This window comes from Meles meles, chromosome 6 (genome assembly GCF_922984935.1).
Source record: "Meles meles chromosome 6, mMelMel3.1 paternal haplotype, whole genome shotgun sequence".
Taxonomy (NCBI): Eukaryota; Metazoa; Chordata; class Mammalia; order Carnivora; family Mustelidae; genus Meles; species Meles meles.
This window is the reverse complement of record NC_060071.1, coordinates 91,073,550-91,093,867: the sequence shown is the minus strand read 5'-3', so window position 1 is coordinate 91,093,867 and position 20,318 is coordinate 91,073,550. Positions and strand designations below refer to the sequence as shown.

Genomic DNA, 20,318 nt, shown 5'->3' with positions numbered 1-20,318 from the left:
CGGGGCTATGGACATTGGGGAGGGTAAGTACTATCGTGAGTGCTGTGAAGTGTGTAAACCTGGCGATTCACAGACCTGTACCCCTGGGGATAAAAATACATTATATGTTTATTAAAAAAAAAAAAAAAATTTGGAAGGGGAGGCGAACCATAAGAGACTATGGACTCTGAAAAACAACCTGAGGGTTTTGAAGGGTCAGGGGTGGGAGGTTGGAGGAACAGGTGGTGGGTAATGGGGAGGGCACGTTTTGCATGGAGCACTGGGTGTTGTGCAAAAAGAATGAATACTGTTACGTTGAAAAAATAAATAAAATGGAAAAAAAAAAAAACCAAAGTTGAAAAACAAAACAAAACCAAAGTTGGTCATATAAAATTGATGAGACAGAATTCATAAAAAAGGTAAAACATTGTTAAATTCATAATAAGGATAAAACAGCTTCTGATCACATAAAAGAACTACTGGTAACATGTGAAGATATAGGTAAGACACAACTGCTGAAAATTCCCAACAGTGTCTTTTATTTTTATTTTTTTAAGTTTATTTATTTTTTAGTAACCTCTATATCCAACACAGAGCTTAAACGCACAACTCCAAGGACAAGAGTTGCATCATTTTCTAACTGAGCCAGCCAGGTGTCCCTACAGACACAGGGTTTTATAGAGCAAACAAAAGATGAAGAGAGCAAGATGGCGGAGGAGTAGCAAACTGAAATGACATCCGATCCCAGGAGTTCAGCTAGATAGTTATCAAACCATTTCGAACACCTACATACTCAACAGGAGATAGAAGAGAAAAAGAGCAGCAATTCTAGGAACAAAAAATCTACCACTTCCTGAAATGTAGGCCATGCAGAGAAGTGAATCTGAAGCCACCGGAAGACAGACTGGGTGGGGGAGATGGGTGGCGGTGTCCGGCAAGCAGCAGAGCAATGGAGCACAAAATCAGAACTTTCAGAAGTCTGCTCCACTGAGGGACATAACTCCAGAGGCTAAATGGGGGTGGAGCCCTCGCGGGGACATTGTGGTTTCACGTCCCGCAGGGTCACAGAAAGATTGGGGGAGTCTGAGTGTGGCAGAGCTGTCAGGTATCGGAGCAGGGAAGCTGACTGAAGAGACAGAGCTGAGGCATGAGCTTTCAGATTGGGGTTACCTTAAACCATGATCCAAGGCACAGTATGGTCCCTGCTCTTTGGAGGAGGGTAAAACAGGTGATGGGGATTAAAGAGTATATTTATTATGATGACCACTGAGTAATGTATAGAATTGTTAAATCACTATATTGTACACTTGAAACCAATATAACATTGTATGTTAACTATACTGGAATTAAAATATGAAATAAAACAAAAAACACTGAACAACCCAAAAACTAGAAAAGAAAAATGCTTTTTTTTCAATGAGTTAAGCATAAATTATTTCAATATTCTTCTGTACATATGTTTGCAAACATTTACATTATAATGAAGGAAGATATACCTGAAAGCATATTATACTCAGTGTAGTTTCAATAAGCTAAGCACAGGATTTTTTTTTAAGTTTTTATTTAAATTCTAGTTAGTTAACATACAGTGTAGTATTGTAGAAAAGAAAAAATTCTAATTGTCAACCAATTACCTTCGCAAATGGTTCAAATGTTCCACTGAGTTGTTCCAAATTTTCTAGATTATTTCTATGCTATATTAATTTCAGAATATTTTTAAAAAATGAAATGCTACCCAATTAACTTTTTGAAGCAAGAATAAGCCTAATAGGAGGGTCCAGTGAAGAAAAAAAATGATATTACATACATATTTCACCATGAATATATATTAAAAATAAAATATTGCCTAAAAGAAATCAACATAATATTTAAGCATAATACACCATTACCAAGTAATCTAAAAAATGTAAAGATGTTTCAGTATTAACATTCAGAACAGGTCAAATATGAATGTGATTCCATCCATGCCTTGGTTGCAAGGAAGGTAAGAGGTAAATTGATTTTCCATTTCAAGCGACAGCATATATAGACAGAAATTTTTAATTTAATTTTACCTTTGACTCCATTACACTATTACCTTTCTCATATTCTCCCTGTGACTTCCTCAACTACCTGTTTTATTGTTTTCTAATATGAGTTTTAGTAAACTGCCTTAAATCTCATGCATATAAATAACCCTAAGTACCATTAAAAGATTATGCACAATAATGTTCATCACAGAACTGTTTTAAAAGGAAAAAAATAAAAAGGAAAAAGAAAGAGGGGTGAGAAAAGAAGGAAAAGGATGAAAAAATTTTTAACCATAAAAGAAAATGGCCCAAAAAAGCAGGCCGAAATCGTCTTGCAGAAATTCTTCACCAATAAAAGTTCACCAACGAACGTGGTTTTCGTCTCTTGATTTTTCTAAGTTTTAAAATAATCACTATAACATAAAATGAGAGAAAACACTGCTTAAGGAAGGAAGAAAAAACAGTGATAATCATATTGGGTGATGTTAAGCCTTTTTTAACATTAAATTAACTAAAAGTTCACTTTAAAAACTAATGACATGAAGATCTTATATATCTTGGAACTTCAGTCAAATAAAATATCTTTTCAAAAAGAAAACAGAACAATCTTCTTGACTGGCTAAAGTAATATGGATAAATATAATACTATAGTATCATCTAGTCATTCTTAATTATGCCAATAGTTGTCTGACAATTTCCATAAAACTATCCAGTAAAATTTAATGTCATGATCAATTACACCATTTAATTATTAATCAACAACAATGAAAAGTCATTCTGCAGGTTACCTCATATTCTGGATATAGAGTTTCCTTCATAACAGATACTGGCACAGAGAATTTGGGTGAAGTTAGACTCCAAAACAACTTCGTACATCCTGGATAAGCAGACACCTTTGAAAATAAAATAAGTCTATTAGAAACTAACAAACAGTCTGTAGTTTAAGAACCCAAACTTCTATTAAAAGTATTTCTAGTGGCCCAGATAGTGAGTTGATTTGTTCCACAACCTCTGAAATTCTGGGAAAGACAACTTTTCGTACCCACTGGATTAACAGAAATGTCAAGTTGGCAATTCCAATTTATGCTGAGAATGTGGAGAAACTACTAGAACCACACTGGAGGAAAGCTGGCCATTCCTAGGAAAATAGAAAATGTGCATGCCATACGAACCAGTAACTTCACTTCCAGTTATATATTCTAAGAAAATTCTTATACATTTGCATGAAGAGACACGTACAAAAATATTAATATAGGGGCATCTGGGTGGCTCAGTGGTCTAAGCCTCTGCCTTTGGCTCAGGTCGTGATCTCAGGGTCCTGGGATCAAGCCCCGCATCAGGCTCTTTACTCAGTGGGGAACCTGCTTCCCCCTCTCTCTCTGCCTGCCTCTCTGCCACTTGTGATCTCTGTCTGTCAAATGAATAAATAAAATCTTTAAAAATATATTAACATAGCTATGAAATATCAAAAAACAAAGCCTAATCTAAATGTCCATTAATAGAAAAACAAATGAATAAAATATGACATAGTCATATAACTAATACTATAGGGCTATTCAAGCCCCCATATTACAAACCATAGGTGGATCTTAGAAGCCTAGTATTGACAGTATAACAAGCAGTTTTTAAAAGATGGAAACAAAATAGTGTCCCTTATATAAATATCTCTAGAACACACAGAAGTATAGTATTTATTGTTTAGTATCACAAATATAAAAGTATTATCTATTAAAGTATATCTATTATCTATTAAAGTATAAAATCTTGGATGAGAAAGACCAGAATTATAACAGTAACTGCCCTTAAGTAAGGAGGAAGAGAAAAAGAATCAGAAAAAAGTACAAAAGGACTTATTTTTTAAGTTTACTTTAAAAATCTAAAACACGTATGACAAAAAGTTAGCATCAATTCTTGGTGAAGTGTCCCCAAGTGTACGTTAGTTGGTTTCTATAATTGTTTGTTTATTCAAACTTTTTCAAAATAAAACTTAAGCAGGCATAGGTGAATTTTTAGGGAGGTGGAATTATTCGATATGACACTTGAATTGTGGCTATATAACATGCATTTATCAAAACTTACTGAACTTTAGAGCACAAAGAGAGAAACTTTATTATGTATGTAAATTTTTAAAAATCATTTAGGAAATCAAGAGGAATCCCAGGGTAGAATGCAGAATATAACAACACAATCTAACTGTATTAGAAATGTATGAAACAACCTCACTGAAGGGGTTGGGGGGAGAGTTTGACCTTAGTAGCTTTGGAAATGAATATACTTTACAAGAGTAAAGGCAAAAGAAATTGTACATAACACTGAATTTAGTTGTGAAATTGTATCTCACAGAAATATGGGTTAATAATTCTGATACTTCTCTACTGGAATTGAACAGTTAAGTAAATAGATGGAAGACAGTAGAAGCCAGGGTTATCGCTGTTGGATTGGGAGTTTAAAGAAAAGCAAGGGAGGAGGTTGGAATGATCATGTGGTAATGGATTAGAGTTGAAGACATCAGTATAAACTCTTACTTAGCTTAATTTAGACACAGATGGTTACATATAGAAATATTTACAGGAGTTAATATACCAAACATATTTCCTTGCTGTGTCAGCTGAGAAGGCCTGGTACCAACAAGCACACCTAATGCCTAGATCTTCGTTTCTGATCACATTGGCCAATAAAGGCAACTAGGGTTTCTTATATAAATGGCTGAGTCTATGGACTAGGGCAGGAAATATATAAGATGAGCCTGTTTTTTTGTTTATTTTTGTTTTGGGTTAGTTGTTAGTTATTATTAACTAAGGTCCATACTTCATTCAGATTTCTTTAGTTTTTATATAATGTCCGGTTGTCTGGTTAATTTGTCCACCATAGGAATTCAAAATTAGGTTTCCATCTCATTTGTCCTCTGTTTTGCTGGGCACGCTGTATCACTTTATGCTGTATAGACCTAGAGCCACAAAGTCATTGCTAAGAAGATGAATAAAACCCTCCAAAATCAGCTGACGGCTCTTCTTCCAAAGATCACACAGAAATTAAGAAGATTTCAGGCATTCAAATGATAGGACATACACAATACAGTAACTCCTTCCATGTAGTAGATAGACGTCCAACAGCATAAGCCTCCAGAATAAAACGATTCTCCTAAAGTAAGCAAGATACAACCCTCCAAGTGGGAAGAGAGGAAAATGTTTCACTAAGCAAACAGCAACTTCGTTATCAAGGAAAACATAGGTGCACCTTCAGGAGAGAATTTATCAAATTAAACCAGTGAAAAAACACTCATCATGGTAAACTGATTTCTTTTGCCATGCTCAGAACTTTCTAAGAGAAGAACTAGGAAAATGGTTAAAAATGATGGGTTGGTAGCCACCAGTACTTAAAAGGAGCATAGATAATACAGAGAAAATTGAATTACTATTAAGCAACCAGCTTGACTTAGTATAATAGCACCTGCACAACCCCTATGGGTACTATGTATATTACAATCTAATACAATAATATCGTATTTTCCTGACTTTTCCAAAGTCGGGAAATTCTGTTCGCTAAGGGAGAGAGACATAATTCCTTAGTTCCTAGGGGCAAATTAAGCTTCATATAAGTGAAACATAAGGATGAACAAGACTTTTCAAAATGTGGTCTGAGACTCTAAAGAGCTGAAAACCTTTTCAAGGGTCCTTCCAAACTTTTTCAATACCTTTCCACACCTGAAAACTATTCACTCAATAATATTTAGAGGCTACTTGCCTTTCCTCTGCATTGAAATTTGCAGTGATAATGAAAAATACTAATAATAATAATAATAATTGGGCAAAACTGATGGCAGCTCAGCATGAATCAAGGCAGCTGCACCTTAAAAGTGCCCACCAGAAAGGAGGAAAAATATTAATTTTATTATATCTCAACTTTTTTAAAAAAGATTTTTATTTATTTATTTGACAGACAGAAATCACAAGTAGGCAGAGAGGTAGGCAGAGAAAGAGACAGAGGGCATGGAGCACTGGGTGTGGTGCAAAAACAATGAACACTGTTACGCTGAAAATAAACAAATAAAAATTAAAAATTAAAAAAGAAAGAAAGAAAGAAAGAGACAGAGGGAGAAGCAGGCTCCTTGCTAAGCAGAGAGCCCGATGTGGGGCTTGATCCCAGGACCCTGAGATCATGACCCCAGCCGAAGGCAGAGGCTTAACCCACTGAACCACCCAGGCGCCCATATCTCAACTTTTAAACACATCTTTTTTTTTAAGTACACATCAATGCGACTGAATGAGAAATACACATGAAGTGCTCCTGCGGCCACAGTGAAGGTGGATGCTGGTTGTGAGGAAAAACACATGTGCTATTGTTAGCGTTGTGAACTGAACTAGCCACCATTTTCATCTGAAGGACAACCATCAAACTGTTCATTCAGATTTCAGTACATGGCAAACATTTTCTTGAAAATGAATGAAGCAATTGTGGCATTTCAAATAAAACCATTAAGAGTAGGTGTGCCAATGAAAAAATTTGAGCTTTTAGCAAAAAAGAAAATTCTGGGAAATGTGTGTCTCTCACCATATAGAAGGAGTCTCTCACCATGAGTCTCACTTCCAAGTGTGTAGGAGTGTTGACAACACTGACTCCATTGTTGGCTCTCTGTCTTGTTCATGCCCATGCAAAGACCTCCCTCGGTGCCTCATGTTCCAGGACCCATGGAGGTTAATGTATACCCTGACAGGAATGTGAGAAGGCTTATTTTGATCTCAGTGCAGAAAGCGCTCCACTTTGAATAACTGGTTGAGATGACTGGTGCACAAATGGCATCCCTTGAGATGGCATCCCTTGAGATACCCTTTGATCTCACCTCCATGTGCCTCGCTCTATAAAAGTTAGGGATTAAGGTCCAGATTGGACAGAGATTACCTGCATCATACCTGAATCATTTGTGCCCCCAATCTCCCCTTGTCAATAAGTTACCCTGAATAAACTCTGTGAATAGTATGGAGTGGTTTGCTTCATTTTTCAGGCTCAAAGTGCCTCCTAAGTCTGGAGGATACTTTACTGTCCCTCCTCCACCTTCTAACACAATGCTAAAACCTTTTTCTGGTAATATTAAAAATAGATATTTTGATATTGTATAGTGAAATGTATAAACACTTATGAACCACATAACTTGAATAAAAAACTGATGCACAATGTTACAAATCATAAATGGATTAAAAAATCCACTCAAAGTATGAAACAATAGATTTTCTTTCTATTGACGTATAATGTATTATTTACTTCAGGGGTACAAGTCTGTGATTCATCAGTCTTACACAATTCACAGCACTTACCATATCACATACCCTCCCCAACATCCATCACCCCAGTACCCCATCCATCGCACTCCCACTCCCCTCCAACAACCCTCAGTTTGTGTCCTGAGATTAAGAGTCTCTTATAGTTTGTCTCCCTCTCTGGTTTCGTCTTGTTTAATTTTTCCCTCCCTTCTCCTATGATCCTCTGTCTTGTTTCTTTAATTCCTCATATCAGTGAGATCATATGATAATTGTCTTTCTCTGATTGACTTACTTCGCTCAGCATAATACCCTCTAGTTCCATCCACGTCATTGCAAATGGCAAGATTTCAGGTTTTTTGATGGTTGCATGATCCACTGTATGTATGTATGTGTATATATATATATATATATAACACTTCTTTATCCATTCATCTGTTGATGGACATCTAGGTTCTTTCCATACTTTGGCTATTGTGGACATTGCTGCTATAAACATTCAGGTGCATGTGGCCCGTCGGATCCCTACGCTTGAATCTTTAGGGCGAATACCTAGTCATGCAACTGCGGTCATAGGGCAGTTCTATTTTCAACTTTTTGAGAAACCTCCATGCTCTTTTCCATGTGACTGCTCCAGCTTGCATTCCCAACAACAGTGTAGGAGGGTTCCCATTTCTCCACATCCTCACCAACACCTGTCATTTTCTACCTTGTTAATTTTAGCCATTCTGACTGGTCTGAGGCAGTATCTCATTTCGGTTTTGATTTGTATGTCCCTGATGCCAAATGATGTGGAGGACTTTTTCATGTGTCTGTTGACCATTTGGATGTCTTCTTTGCAGAAATGTCTGCTCATGTCCTCTGCTCATTTCTTGATTGGATTATTTATTCTTTGTGTGTTGAATTTGATAACTTCTTTTTTTCTTTATTTCTTTATTTTCAGCATAACAGTGTTCATTGTTTTTGCACCACACCCAGTGCTCCATGCAGTACGTGCCCTCCCTATTACCCACCACCTGGTTCCTCAACCTCCCACCCCCCCATCCCTTCAAAACCCTCTGGTTGTTTTTCAGAGTCCATAGTCTCTCATGGTTCATCTCCCCTTCCAGTTTCCCTCAACTCCCTCTCCTCTCCATCTCCCCATGTTCTCTGTGTTCTTTGTTATGCTCCACAAATAAGTGAGACCATATGATACTTGACTCTCTCTGCTTGACTTATTTCGCTCAGCATAATCTCTTCCAGTCCCATCCATGTTGCTACAAAAGTTGGGTATTCATCCTTTCTGATGGAGGCATAATACTCCATCGTGTATATGGACCACATCTTCCTTATCCATTCATCCGTTGAAGGGCATCTTGGTTCTTTCCACAGGTTGGTGACCGTGGCCATTGCTGCTATAAACATTGGGGTACAGATGGCTCTTCTTTTCACTACATCTGTATCTTTGGGGTAAAAACCCAGCAGTGCAATTGCAGGGTCATAGGGAAGCTCTATTCTTAATTTCTTGAGGAATCTCCACACTGTTCTCCAAAGTGGCTGCAATAACTTGCATTCCCACCAACAGTGGAAGAGGGTTCCCCTTTCTCCACATCCTCTCCAACACACGTTGCTTCCTGTCTTGCTAATTTTGGCCATTCTAACTGGTGTCAGGTGGTATCTCGCAAATCAATCAATGTGATAGAACACATTAATAAAAGAAAGAACAAGAACCATATGATACTCTCAATAGATGCTGAAAAAGCATTTGACAAAGTACAGCATCCCTTCCTGATCAAAACTCTTCAAAGTGTAGGGATAGAGGGCACATACCTCAATATTATCAAAGCCATCTATGAAAAACCCACCGCAAATATCATTCTCAATGGAGAAAAACTGAAAGCTTTTCCATTAAGGTCAGGAACACGGCAGGGATGTCCATTATCACCACTGCTATTCAACATAGTACTAGAAGTCCTAGCCTCAGCAATCAGACAACAAAAAGAAATTAAAGGCATCCAAATTGGTAAAGAAGAAGTCAAACTATCACTCTTCACAGATGATATGATACTATATGTGGAAAACCCAAAAGACTCCACTCCAAAACTGCTAGAACTTGTACAGGAATTCAGTAAAGTGTCAGGATATAAAATCAATGCACAGAAATCAGTTGCATTTCTGTACACCAACAACAAGACTGAAGAAAGAGAAATTAAGGAGTCAATCCCATTTACAATTGTACCCAAAACTATAAGATACCTAGGAATAAACCTAACCAAAGAGACTAAGAATCTATACACAGAAAATTATAAAGTACTCATGAAAGAAATTGAGGAAGACACAAAAAAATGGAAAAATGTTCCATGCTCCTGGATTGGAAGAATAAATATTGTGAAAATGTCTATGCTACCTAAAGCAATCTACACATTTAATGCAATCCCTATCAAAATACCATCCATTTTTTTCAAAGAAATGGAACAAATAATCCTAAAATTTATATGGAACCAGAAAAGACCTCGAATAGCCAAAGAAATATTGAAGAACAAAGCCAAAGTTGGTGGCATCACAATTCCGGACTTCAAGCTCTATTACAAAGCTGTCATCATCAAGACAGCATGGTACTGGCACAAAAACAGACACATAGATCAGTGGAACAGAATAGAGAGCCCAGAAATCGACCCTCAACTCTATGGTCAATGTAGTTTTCATTTGAATCTCCCTGATGGCTAGTGATGATGAACATTTTTTCATGTGTCTGATAGCCATTTGTATGTCTTCATTGGAGAAGTGTCTGTTCATATCTTCTGCCCACTTTTTGATATGATTTTCTGTTTTGTGTGTGTTGAGTTTGAGGAGTTCTTTATAGATCCTGGATATCGACCTTTTGTTTGTACTGTCATTTGCAAATATCTTCTCCCATTCCGTGGGTTGCCTTTTTGTTTTGTTGACTGTTTCCTTTGCTGTGCAGAAGCTTTTGATCTTGATGAAGTCGCAAAAGTTCATTTTCGCTTTTGTTTTTTTGGCCTTTGGAGACATATCTTTTATTTATTTTTTTTTTACATTGTTTTTTTTTTTTTCATTTTATTTATTTTTTCAGCGTAACAGTATTCATTCTTTTTGCACAACACCCAGTGCTCCATGCAAAACGTGCCCTCCCCATTACCCACCACCTGTTCCCCCATCCTCCCACCCCTGACCCTTCAAAACCCTCAGGTTGTTTTTCAGAGTCCATAGTCTCTTATGGTTCGCCTCCCCTCCCCAATGTCCATAGCCCGCTCCCCCTCTCCCAATCCCACCTCCCCCCAGCAACCCCCAGTTTGTTTTGTGAGATTAAGAGTCATTTATGGTTTGTCTCCCTCCCAATCCCATCTTGTTTCATTTATTCTTCTCCTTTGGAGACATATCTTGAAAGAAGTTGCTGTGGCTGATATCGAAGAGGTTACTGCCTATGTTCTCCTCTAGGATTCTGAGAGATTCCTGTCTCACGTTGAGGTCTTTTATCCATTTCAAGTTTATCTTTGTGTACAGTGTAAGAGAATGGTCGAGTTTCATTCTTCTACATATCGCTGTCCCGTTTTCCCAGCACCATTTATTGAAGAGACTGTCTTTTTTTCATTATATATTTTTTCCTGTTTTGTCGAAGATTATTTGACCATAGAGTTGAGGGTCCATATCTGGGCTCTCCACTCTGTTCCACTGGTCAATATGTCTGTTTTTATGCCAGTACCACGCTGTCTTCGTGATCACAGCTTTGTAGTAAAGCTTGAAATCGGGTAACGTGATGCCGCCAGTTTTGCTTTTGTTTTTCAACATTTCCTTAGCAATTCGGGGTCTCTTCTGATTCCATACAAATTTTAGGATTATTTGCTCCAGCTCTTTGAAAAATACCGGTGGAATTTTGATCGGAATGGCATTAAAAGTATAGATTGCTCTAGGCAGTATAGACATTTTAACAATGTTTATTCTTCCGACCCAAGAGCATGGAATGCTCTTCCATCTTTTTGTGTCTTCTTCAATTTCTTTCATGAGTGTTCTGTAGTTCCTCGAGTACAGGTCCTTTACCTCTTTGGTAAAATAAAGATATTCCCAGGTATCTTATGGTTCTTGGTGCTATAAGAAATGGAATCGATTCTCTAATTTCCCTTTCTGTATTTTCATTGTTAGTGTATAAGAAAGCCACTGATTTCTGTACATTGACTTTGTATCCTGCCACGTTACTGAATTGCTGTATGAGTTCTAGTAGTTTGGGGGTGGAGTCTTTGGGGTTTTCCATATAAAGAATCATGTCATCTGCGAAGAGAGTTTGACTTCTTCCTTGCCAATTCGGATACCTTTTATTTCTCTTTGTTGTCTGATTGCTGTTGCTAGGACTTCTAATACTATGTTGAACAAGAGTGGTGAGAGTGGGCATCCTTGTCATGTTCCTGATCTCAACGGGAAGGCTGCAAGCTTTTTCCCATTGAGGATGATATTTGCTGTGGGTCTTTCATAGATAGATTTTATGAAGTTCAGGAATGTTCCTTCTTTCCCTATACTTTGAAGTGTTTTAGTCAGGAATGGATGCTGGATTTTGTCAAATGTTTTTTCTGCATCAATTGAGAGGACCATGTGGTTCTTCTCTCTTCTCTTATTGATTTGTTCTATCACATTGATTGATTTGCAAATGTTGAACCAACCTTGTAAGCCAGGGATGAATCCCACCTGGTCATGGTGGATAATCTTTTTAATGTGCTGCTGGATCCTGTTTGCTAGGATCTTGTTGAGAATCTTAGCATCCATATTCATCAGTGATATTGGTCTGAAATTCTCCTTTTTGGTAGGGTCTTTGCCTGGTTTGGGGATCCAGGTAATGCTGGCTTCATAAAAAGATTCTGGAAGTTTTCCTTCTGCTTCAATTTTTTGGAACAGCTTCAGGAGGTTTTTGATCACTGCTTCAATCTCATTACTAGATATCAGTCTATTCAGGTTGTCAATTTCTTCCTGGTTCAATTTTGGGAGTTTATAGTTTTCCAGGAATGCATCCATTTCATCTAGGTTGCTTAGCTTATTGGCATATAACTGTTGGTAATAATTCCTGATGATTGTTTCTATTTCCTTGTGTTAGTTGTGATCTCTCCCTTTTCATTCATAATTTTATTAATTTGGGCTTTCTCTCTTTTCTTTTGGATTAGTATGGCCAATGGTTTATCGATCTTATTGATTCTTTCAAAAAACCAGCTTCTAGTTTCATTGATACGTTCTACTGTATCTCTGGTTTCTACCTCATTGATCTCTGCTCTAATCTTGATTATTTCCCTTCTTGCATGTGGAGTTGGTTTGATTTGTTGTTGATTCTTCAGTTCTTTAAGGTGTAGAGGCAGCTGGTGTATTCTGGATTTTTCAGTTTTTTTGAGGGAGGCTTGGATGGCTATGTATTTCCCCGTTAGAACCGCCTTTGCTGTATCCCATAGGTTTTGGACCGAAGTGTCTTCATTCTCATTGGTTTCCATGAATTGTTTAAGTTCATCTTTGATCTCCTGGTTGATCCAAGCATTCTTAAGCAAGGTGGTCTTTAGCTTCCAGGTGTTTGAGTCCCTTCTGAACTTTTCCTTGTGATTGAGTTCTAGTTTCAAAGCATTGTGATCTGAGAATATGCAGGGAATAATGTCAGTCTTTTGGTATTGGTTTAGTCCTGCTTTGTGACCCAGTATGTGGTCTATTCTGGAGAAGGTTCCATATGCACTTGAGAAGAATGAGTATTCTATTGTTTTAGGATGGAATGTTCTGTATATGTCTATGAGGTCCATCTGGTCCAATGTTTCATTCAATGCTCTTATTTCTTTATTAATTTTCTGCTTCGATGATCTGTCTATTTCTGAGAGAGGCGTATTAAGATCTCCTACTATCAATGTATTCATATCAATATGACTCTTTATCTTGATTAATAGTTTTCTTATGTAATTGGGTGCTCCCATATTGGAGGCATAGATACTTATAATTGTTAGATCATCTTGGTGGATAGTCCCTTTAAGAATTATGTAGTGTCCGGGGCGCCTGGGTGGCTCAGTGGGTTAAGCCGCTGCCTTCAGCTCAGGTCATGATCTCGGGGTCCTGGGATCGAGTCCCACATCGGGCTCTCTGCTCAGCGGAGAGCCTGCTTCCCTTCCTCTCTCTCTGCCTGCCTCTTTTGTGATTTCTCTCTGTCAAATAAATAAATCTTTAAAAAAAAAAAAGAATTATGTAGTGTCCTTCTGTATCTCTGACTACAGTCTTTAGTTTAAAATCTAATATATCTGATATGAGAATCGCTACCCCAGCCTTCTTTTGAGGCCCATTGGCATGAAAGATGCTTCTCCATCCCTTCACTTTCAGTCTGGGTGTATCCTTAGGTGCAAAATGGGTCTCTTGTAGACAACATAGGGATGGGTCCTGTCGTTTTATCCAATCTGCAACCCTGTGTTGTTTTATGGGCACATTTAGGCCATTCACATTGAGAGTGATTATTGAGAGATAGGTTTTTATTGACATCATGTTACCTCTGAAGTCTTTCTGTCTGTAGATTGTTTCTATATTTCTATTCAGTGATATTCTTGGGATTTTTTCTCTTTTATAGGACCCCCCTTAATATTTCCTGCAGTGTCAGCTTGGTGGTTGCATAGTCCTTTTTTTTTTTTTTAAGATTTTGTTTATTTATCTGACAGATAGAAATCACAAGTAGTGAGAGAGGCAAGCAGAGAGAGAGAGAGGAGGAAGCAGGCTCCCTGCCAAGCAGAGAGCCCGATGCAGGGCTCGATCCCAGGACCCTGGGATCATGACCTGAGCAAAAGGCAGAGGCTTTAACCCAATGAGCCACCCAGGCGCCCCGGTTGCATAGTCTTTTAAGCCTTGCCGGTCTTGGAAACTCTTTATCTCTCCATCCATTTTAAATGTCAGTCTTGCCAGATAGAGTATTCTTGGCTGCATGTTCTTCTCATTTAGTACTCTGAATATATTCTGCCAGCCCTTCCTGGCTTGCCAGGTCTCTGTGGACAGGTCTGACGTTATTCTAATGGGCTTTCCTCTGTATATAAGGAGCTTCTTTGTCCTAGCTGCTTTTAAGAGGGTCTGTCTTGAAACATAATTCCTCATTTTAACTATAAGGTGTCATGAGGACTTTCGAGAATCTAAAATCTTGGGAGGAAATCTCTCTGCCTCTAGTACATGAACATTGTTTCATTCGTGAGATTGGGAAAATTTTCATAGACAACTTCTTCCACTATATCTTCTAGACTTCTTTCGTTTTCCTCCCCTTCAGGGATTCCAATAATTCTGACATTGGAACATTTCATGGGATCATTTATTTCCCTGATTCTGTTTTTGTGGCGTCTCAGCTGTTTGTTCCAAGCTTCCTCCTGATCCTTTCTCTCTGTTTGTCCTCCAGATCACTAATTCTATCTTCTGTCTCAGTTACCCTAGCTTTTAGAGATTAGAGAATTTAGAGAACTCATTGGGAGCATTTTGAACATCATCCCTGGTGGCTTTCAGTTCTGCTCTAACATTGTGAACATCATCCCTGGTGGCTTTCAGTTCTGCCCTAATCAATTCTGTTTGGTCATCCATGGCTTTCTCCAACCTAGCTATTGCCTGGATAATTGTTAGTCTGAATTCCTTTTCCAACATATTGTCTATGTCGATAGACATTAGCTCTGTTGCCAAAGGTCCATCCTCTGTATTTTTCTTCTGTTGGGTATTCCTCCTCCTAGTCATTTTGGTAAGAGATGACTGAACAGATGCAGCTGTATTTATCGATTGTGGTGCAGTCAAGGTGCACCCTCGAGCGCTTCTGTGCAATCAGGGTTCCCCACCCAAATGAGAGAAAAAAGAAAAGAAAAAGAAATAGAGAAGAAGAAAGAAAAAATAAAAGGAAAAGAAAAAAAGGAAAAAAAATAGAGAGAGACAGGAAAAAAAGGGAAGATAAAAGAGAAGGCCCAGCCCAAATGGGCCCCAAGGTAAGATTTATGAAGTATACAAACAAAAACAAACAAAAAGACTGATAAAAGTATATGAGAAGAGAAAAAAAAAGTATATATATATATATATAAGCAAAAAAAGGGAAGAACCTCATCAGAAAGAACCCCAAGTATAAGATTTATATATTATCAGGACAAACACAAATTCACAGAAACACTGGCAGAAGGAAAAATTGGGAGAGTGGTTATAAATTCTCAGTGTGGGCAAGGAAGTTTATTTTGATTCTTCCTGGATGTATCTTGATGTTTTTGTTAAGGGACTCAACTTTCCTAAGTTACAGGGGGATTAGAAACTGGTTTGCCTATAGGGGTAGCATTTATTGAGGAAAGGGGATTACCTTGAAGTTTAACTCTATATGTATAGTAGAAAATAAAAATTAAAAAAGAATAAACTAGACTAAACTAAGTTAAAATTTAAAAAAATTTTTAAATTAGAAATGCAAAAAAAAACCTCGGGTATATGTATCAAAAAGTTCAGGTTAGAAGGTTATTAAGGAATTTGATGTACTGGACATCTCAGTGTGATGGTAAATAGGTTAAAAAATTATCTGTATGCAAGTTAGTGCAGCCACTTTGGAGAACAGTGTGGAGATCCCTTAAGAAATTAAGAATAGAGCTTCCCTATGACCCTGCAATTGCACTGCTGGGTTTTTACCCCAAAGATACAGATGTAGTGAAAAGAAGAGCCATCTGTACCCCAATGTTTACAGCAGCAATGGCCACGGTCACCAACCTGTGGAAAGAACCAAGATGCCCTTCAACGGATGAATGGATAAGGAAGATGTGGTCCATATACACGATGGAGTATTATGCCTCCATCAGAAAGGATGAATACCCAACTTTTGTAGCAACATGGATGGGACTGGAAGAGATTATGCTGAGCGAAATAAGTCAAGCAGAGAGAGTCAAGTATCATATGGTCTCACTTATTTGTGGAGCATAACAAAGAACATGGAGGACATGGGGAGATGGAGAGGAGAGGGAGTTGAGGGAAACTGGAAGGGGAGATGAACCATGAGAGACTATGGACTCTGAAAAACAACCAGAGGGTTTTGAAGGGATGGGGGGGGTGGGAGGTTGAGGAACCAGGTGGTGGGTAATAGGGAGGGCACGTACTGCATGGAGCACTGGGTGTGATGCCAAAACAATGAACACTGTTATGCTGTAAATAAACAAATAACAAAAAATATCTATAGGTATTAAAAAAAAAAAAGAACCCGAATATTGGTAAAGAGTTAAAAATAAAAGTTGTACTTATGAAGTAGTGGTGGTTGTTCTCTTGTAGTCTTTTTTTTTTTCTTCCTTCCTGCTTGGTTTTCTGGGGGAGGGGACTGCCACGTGGGTTTTCAGACAATGATGTTCCCTGAGTTAGGTCCTCTCGCTCCCCTCAAGAGGGTGGGCTCTGAGGAAACTGTTTTTTCAGGCATTTGTTCCTGGGGGTTTTTATGTTCTTTCATCTGTTTTCTCTTGCCTTGACAGCTTTTGATGGTTTTTGGAGGTTTAGAGGAGAGCAAACTGCACCCAGACCTCCCTCTCAGAGAGAAGCCTCAGAATGCTCTGCAGAGCTGCTGGCAGAGTCGGTTCCAAGTCACGGTCCCTGGGGATGCAGGAGCTCCTCGTTGTATCCAATACCAGGGCAGCGGCAGCTGTCTAGGCAGCTCCAGACTGCCAGAGAGATTCCAAGCAGAGATTACACACTGAGATTTTCCCGCTGTCCTGGGCTGGGAATGTCTGGTTTTTCCGGATGCCAGAGCTCCAGGCTAACAACGCCTATGAGCACCTCTCCCAAGGGAGGGTGTGGGACGCGCGCGTTTCAGGATTGCCGTCTGGCCAGGCTCCCAGCCCCTCACGGGACCCAGACCCCACTCATTCTCGGGCGCGCTGGCGTTCAGGCGCACTGGCGGCTCAAGGACGGAGACCTGATTTCTCTGCCGCACTCTCTCTGGCTCAGTGCCAGGGGAGGCTGTCCTGGGTCCAGGGACTTAAGTCCCTGTCCCTAACCGCCCAGATTTCCACTATTTCCCCCCGCGATCATTTGCTCTTTGTTTTTTGAGTGCTTTCAACCAGACTCCAAGTTAATGCTGATCCCCAGATGCAGGGCACTCTCGTATTGGGGTATTACTTTCCAATCGGTCACCTCTGGTGGCTCCCTCTCCCTTTTGTTTATCTTCCAATATCAGTCTGATGTTCCCACTCTGCTTTACCTGTCACTGGCGTCTTCTGCTCCTGTAGAGATCAAGACATGTATAATTCTGATCTCAGGCTGATTTCATGGGTGGTCGGAGTTCCCTGGTAGGTAATCAGCTCACTTTAGGGTACAGGTTGAAAAGGCGCCTCCTCCTACTTCCCTGCCATCTTGACTCCCCAGTTCGAATTTGATAACTTCTTTATAGATTTTGATACTAGCCCTTTATCTGATATGTCATTTGCAAATATCATCTCCCACTCTGTCGGTTATCTTTTGGTTTTATTGACTGTTTCCTTTGCTATGCAAAAGCTTTTTATCTTGATGAACTCCCAATAGTTCATTTTTGCCCTTGCTTCCCTTGCCTTTGGCGAACAACAATAGATTTTTAATGTATCAAGGCATGAAAGTCATTGATGTGGTTTTAGCTGTGGGAATTATCACTTAATACATTCTCTTTTAGCTACACAAATTATCACTCAAGATTACCTTTACAACTAAGTTCAACTGCTTTGTTTTGCTCTAATGATCACAATTTTTATTACATTTTTTTTTAATTTGAGATAATTGTAGATTCACATGCAGTTTTAAGAAATAGTAAGAGAGATCCCACCTATCCTTTACCCAGTTTCCCTCAAAGGTAACATCTTGCAAAATTATAGTACAATATAACAAGCATATATTAACATTAACAGTGAAAATACAAAACATCTCATCACCGCAAGTGTCCCTCATGTTGTCCTTTTATAGACACACTCATCCAATGTCCCCCCATCCTGAAATCCTAGAAACCACCAATGTGTCTTCCATTTCTATATCTTCATTACTTCAAGAATGTTATATAAGGAAACCATACAGTATGTAATCTTTTAAAACTGGCCTTTTCAGTGTAATTCTCTGAAGATTCATCCTTACAGCTGCATATATCAAGAATTCCTTCCTTTTTATTGCTGAGTCAGAGTTGTATTTTCAGTTTAAAGAAAGGTGGGGAGAGCACATGGGTGGCTCAGTCAGTTAAGTGTCTGCCTTTGGCTCAGGTCATGATCTCAGGGTCCTGGGATTGAGACTGTCCATTCGGCTCCACACACAATGGGGAGTATGCTTGCCCCTCTGCTCCTCTCACAGCTCATGCTTGCTCTCTCTCAAATAAATAAAATCTTAAATATATATATTATATATGTATTTATATATTTAATATACATATATATATATTTTTTTAATCTTGAGACTTTCTTGTCAATGCACAGTTACTTCTAACTTTATTGTTTAGCTTCCAAATATTTGGAGATTTTTTTCTTATCTTTGTTATTGATCTCTGATTTGAGCCCATAATGGGTATGTTCTATCTTGGTATATGTCCTATGGGAACTTGAAAAGAATATTTATTCTGCTTTTTTGGGGTAAAATGTTCTATAATTTCAACTAGATTCTATTGGTTAATGGAATTTTGAGTTCTCCAATAACTTTGCTGATTTTCTAAGTGTTTTTATCAATTATTTAGAGAGGTGGTGACATCTCCAAAAGTAATTGTGGAATTGCCTATTTCTCATTCCAGTTTTTGCTGCATATAGTTTGTAGGTCTGTTCTTTGGTGCACAAACTTCTCAAGATTGCTATGTCTTCCTGGTTGGTTGACACTTTTATCATAATACAATGCCCCTCTGTCTCTGATAATTTTCTTTGCTTCAAAGTTTGCTTTATCTGATATTAATGATATTAATATTAACTAATAATCTGCTTTTCCTTATGTTTGCATGATATAATTTTTTTTAAGATTTTATTTATTTATTTGACAGAGAGAGAGATCACAAGCAGACAGAGAGGCAGAACAGAGAGAGAGGGGAAGCAGGCTCCCTGCTGAGCAGAGAGCCCGATGCGGGACTCGATCCCAGGATCCTGGGATCATGACCTGAGCCGAAGGCAGAGGCCCAACCCACTGAGCCACCCAGGCGCCCCTGCATGATATAACTTTTTTTACCTTTTTGTTTTCAACCTCCTATGTCATTATATTTGAAGACACTTACTTGGGCCATGTTTTTTAATCTACTCTGCAATCTCCATCACTTAATTGGTGTACCTAGACAATTTACATTTATCTTGGGATTTTGGTCTGCCATTTCATTTTTTGTTTTGTTTTCTTTACCTTGCCTTCCTGTTATCTGGACATATTTTTAAATTCTACTTTTGTTTATCTATGGTGTTTTTCAGTGTATCTCTTTGTATAGCTTTTTAGTTTTGATCTAGGAATTATATTCTAAAAACATAATTTATCAAAGCCTACAAATGTCATCATTTTACCAGTTCAAGTAATATGAAAACTTACTTCCATTTATACCTTTCCTCATTTATAACTATTTTAAACATTTCTTCTATATACAGTTAATAACATTATAATTTCTTACATCAACTGACAAACATAATTTAGAACATTCAAAAGCAGAAGGAAACTTTTGCTTTAATCATATTTTTCCCTTTTTTATTTTTTTTAATTAATTTATTTTTTAATAAACATATACTGCATTTTTATCCCCGGGGTACAGGTCTGTACATCGCCAGGTTTACAACTTCACAGCCCTCCCCATAGCACATACCCTCCCCAAAGTCCATAACCCACCCCCCTCTCCCGACCCCCCTCCCACCAGCAACCCTCAGTTTGTTCTGTGAGATTAAGAGTCACTTATGGTTTGTCTCCCTCCCAATCCCGTCTTGTTTCATTTGTTCTTTTCCTACCCCCCAAGCCCCCCACATTGCATCTCCACTTCCTCATACCAAGGAGATCATATGATAGTTGTCTTTCTCCAATTGACTTATTTCGCTAAGCATAATACCCTCTAGTTCCATCCAGGTCGTTGCAAATGGCAAGATTTCATTTCTTTTGATGGCTGCATAGTATTCCATTGTGTATATATAGCACATCTTCTTTATCC

At 38.3% G+C, this 20,318-nt stretch overlaps 1 protein-coding gene across 1 annotated transcript in view; it reads right to left on the bottom strand.

The window, feature by feature from the left end:
• Positions 1-20,318, bottom strand: part of TTC6 (tetratricopeptide repeat domain 6) — a 213,666-nt gene that overhangs the window by 78,093 nt on the left and 115,255 nt on the right. Inside the window, exon 7 of the mRNA XM_046007869.1 lies at positions 2,777-2,881. Coding sequence (XP_045863825.1) covers positions 2,777-2,881 — 105 coding nt within the window. The remainder of the gene's footprint in view (positions 1-2,776; positions 2,882-20,318) is intronic.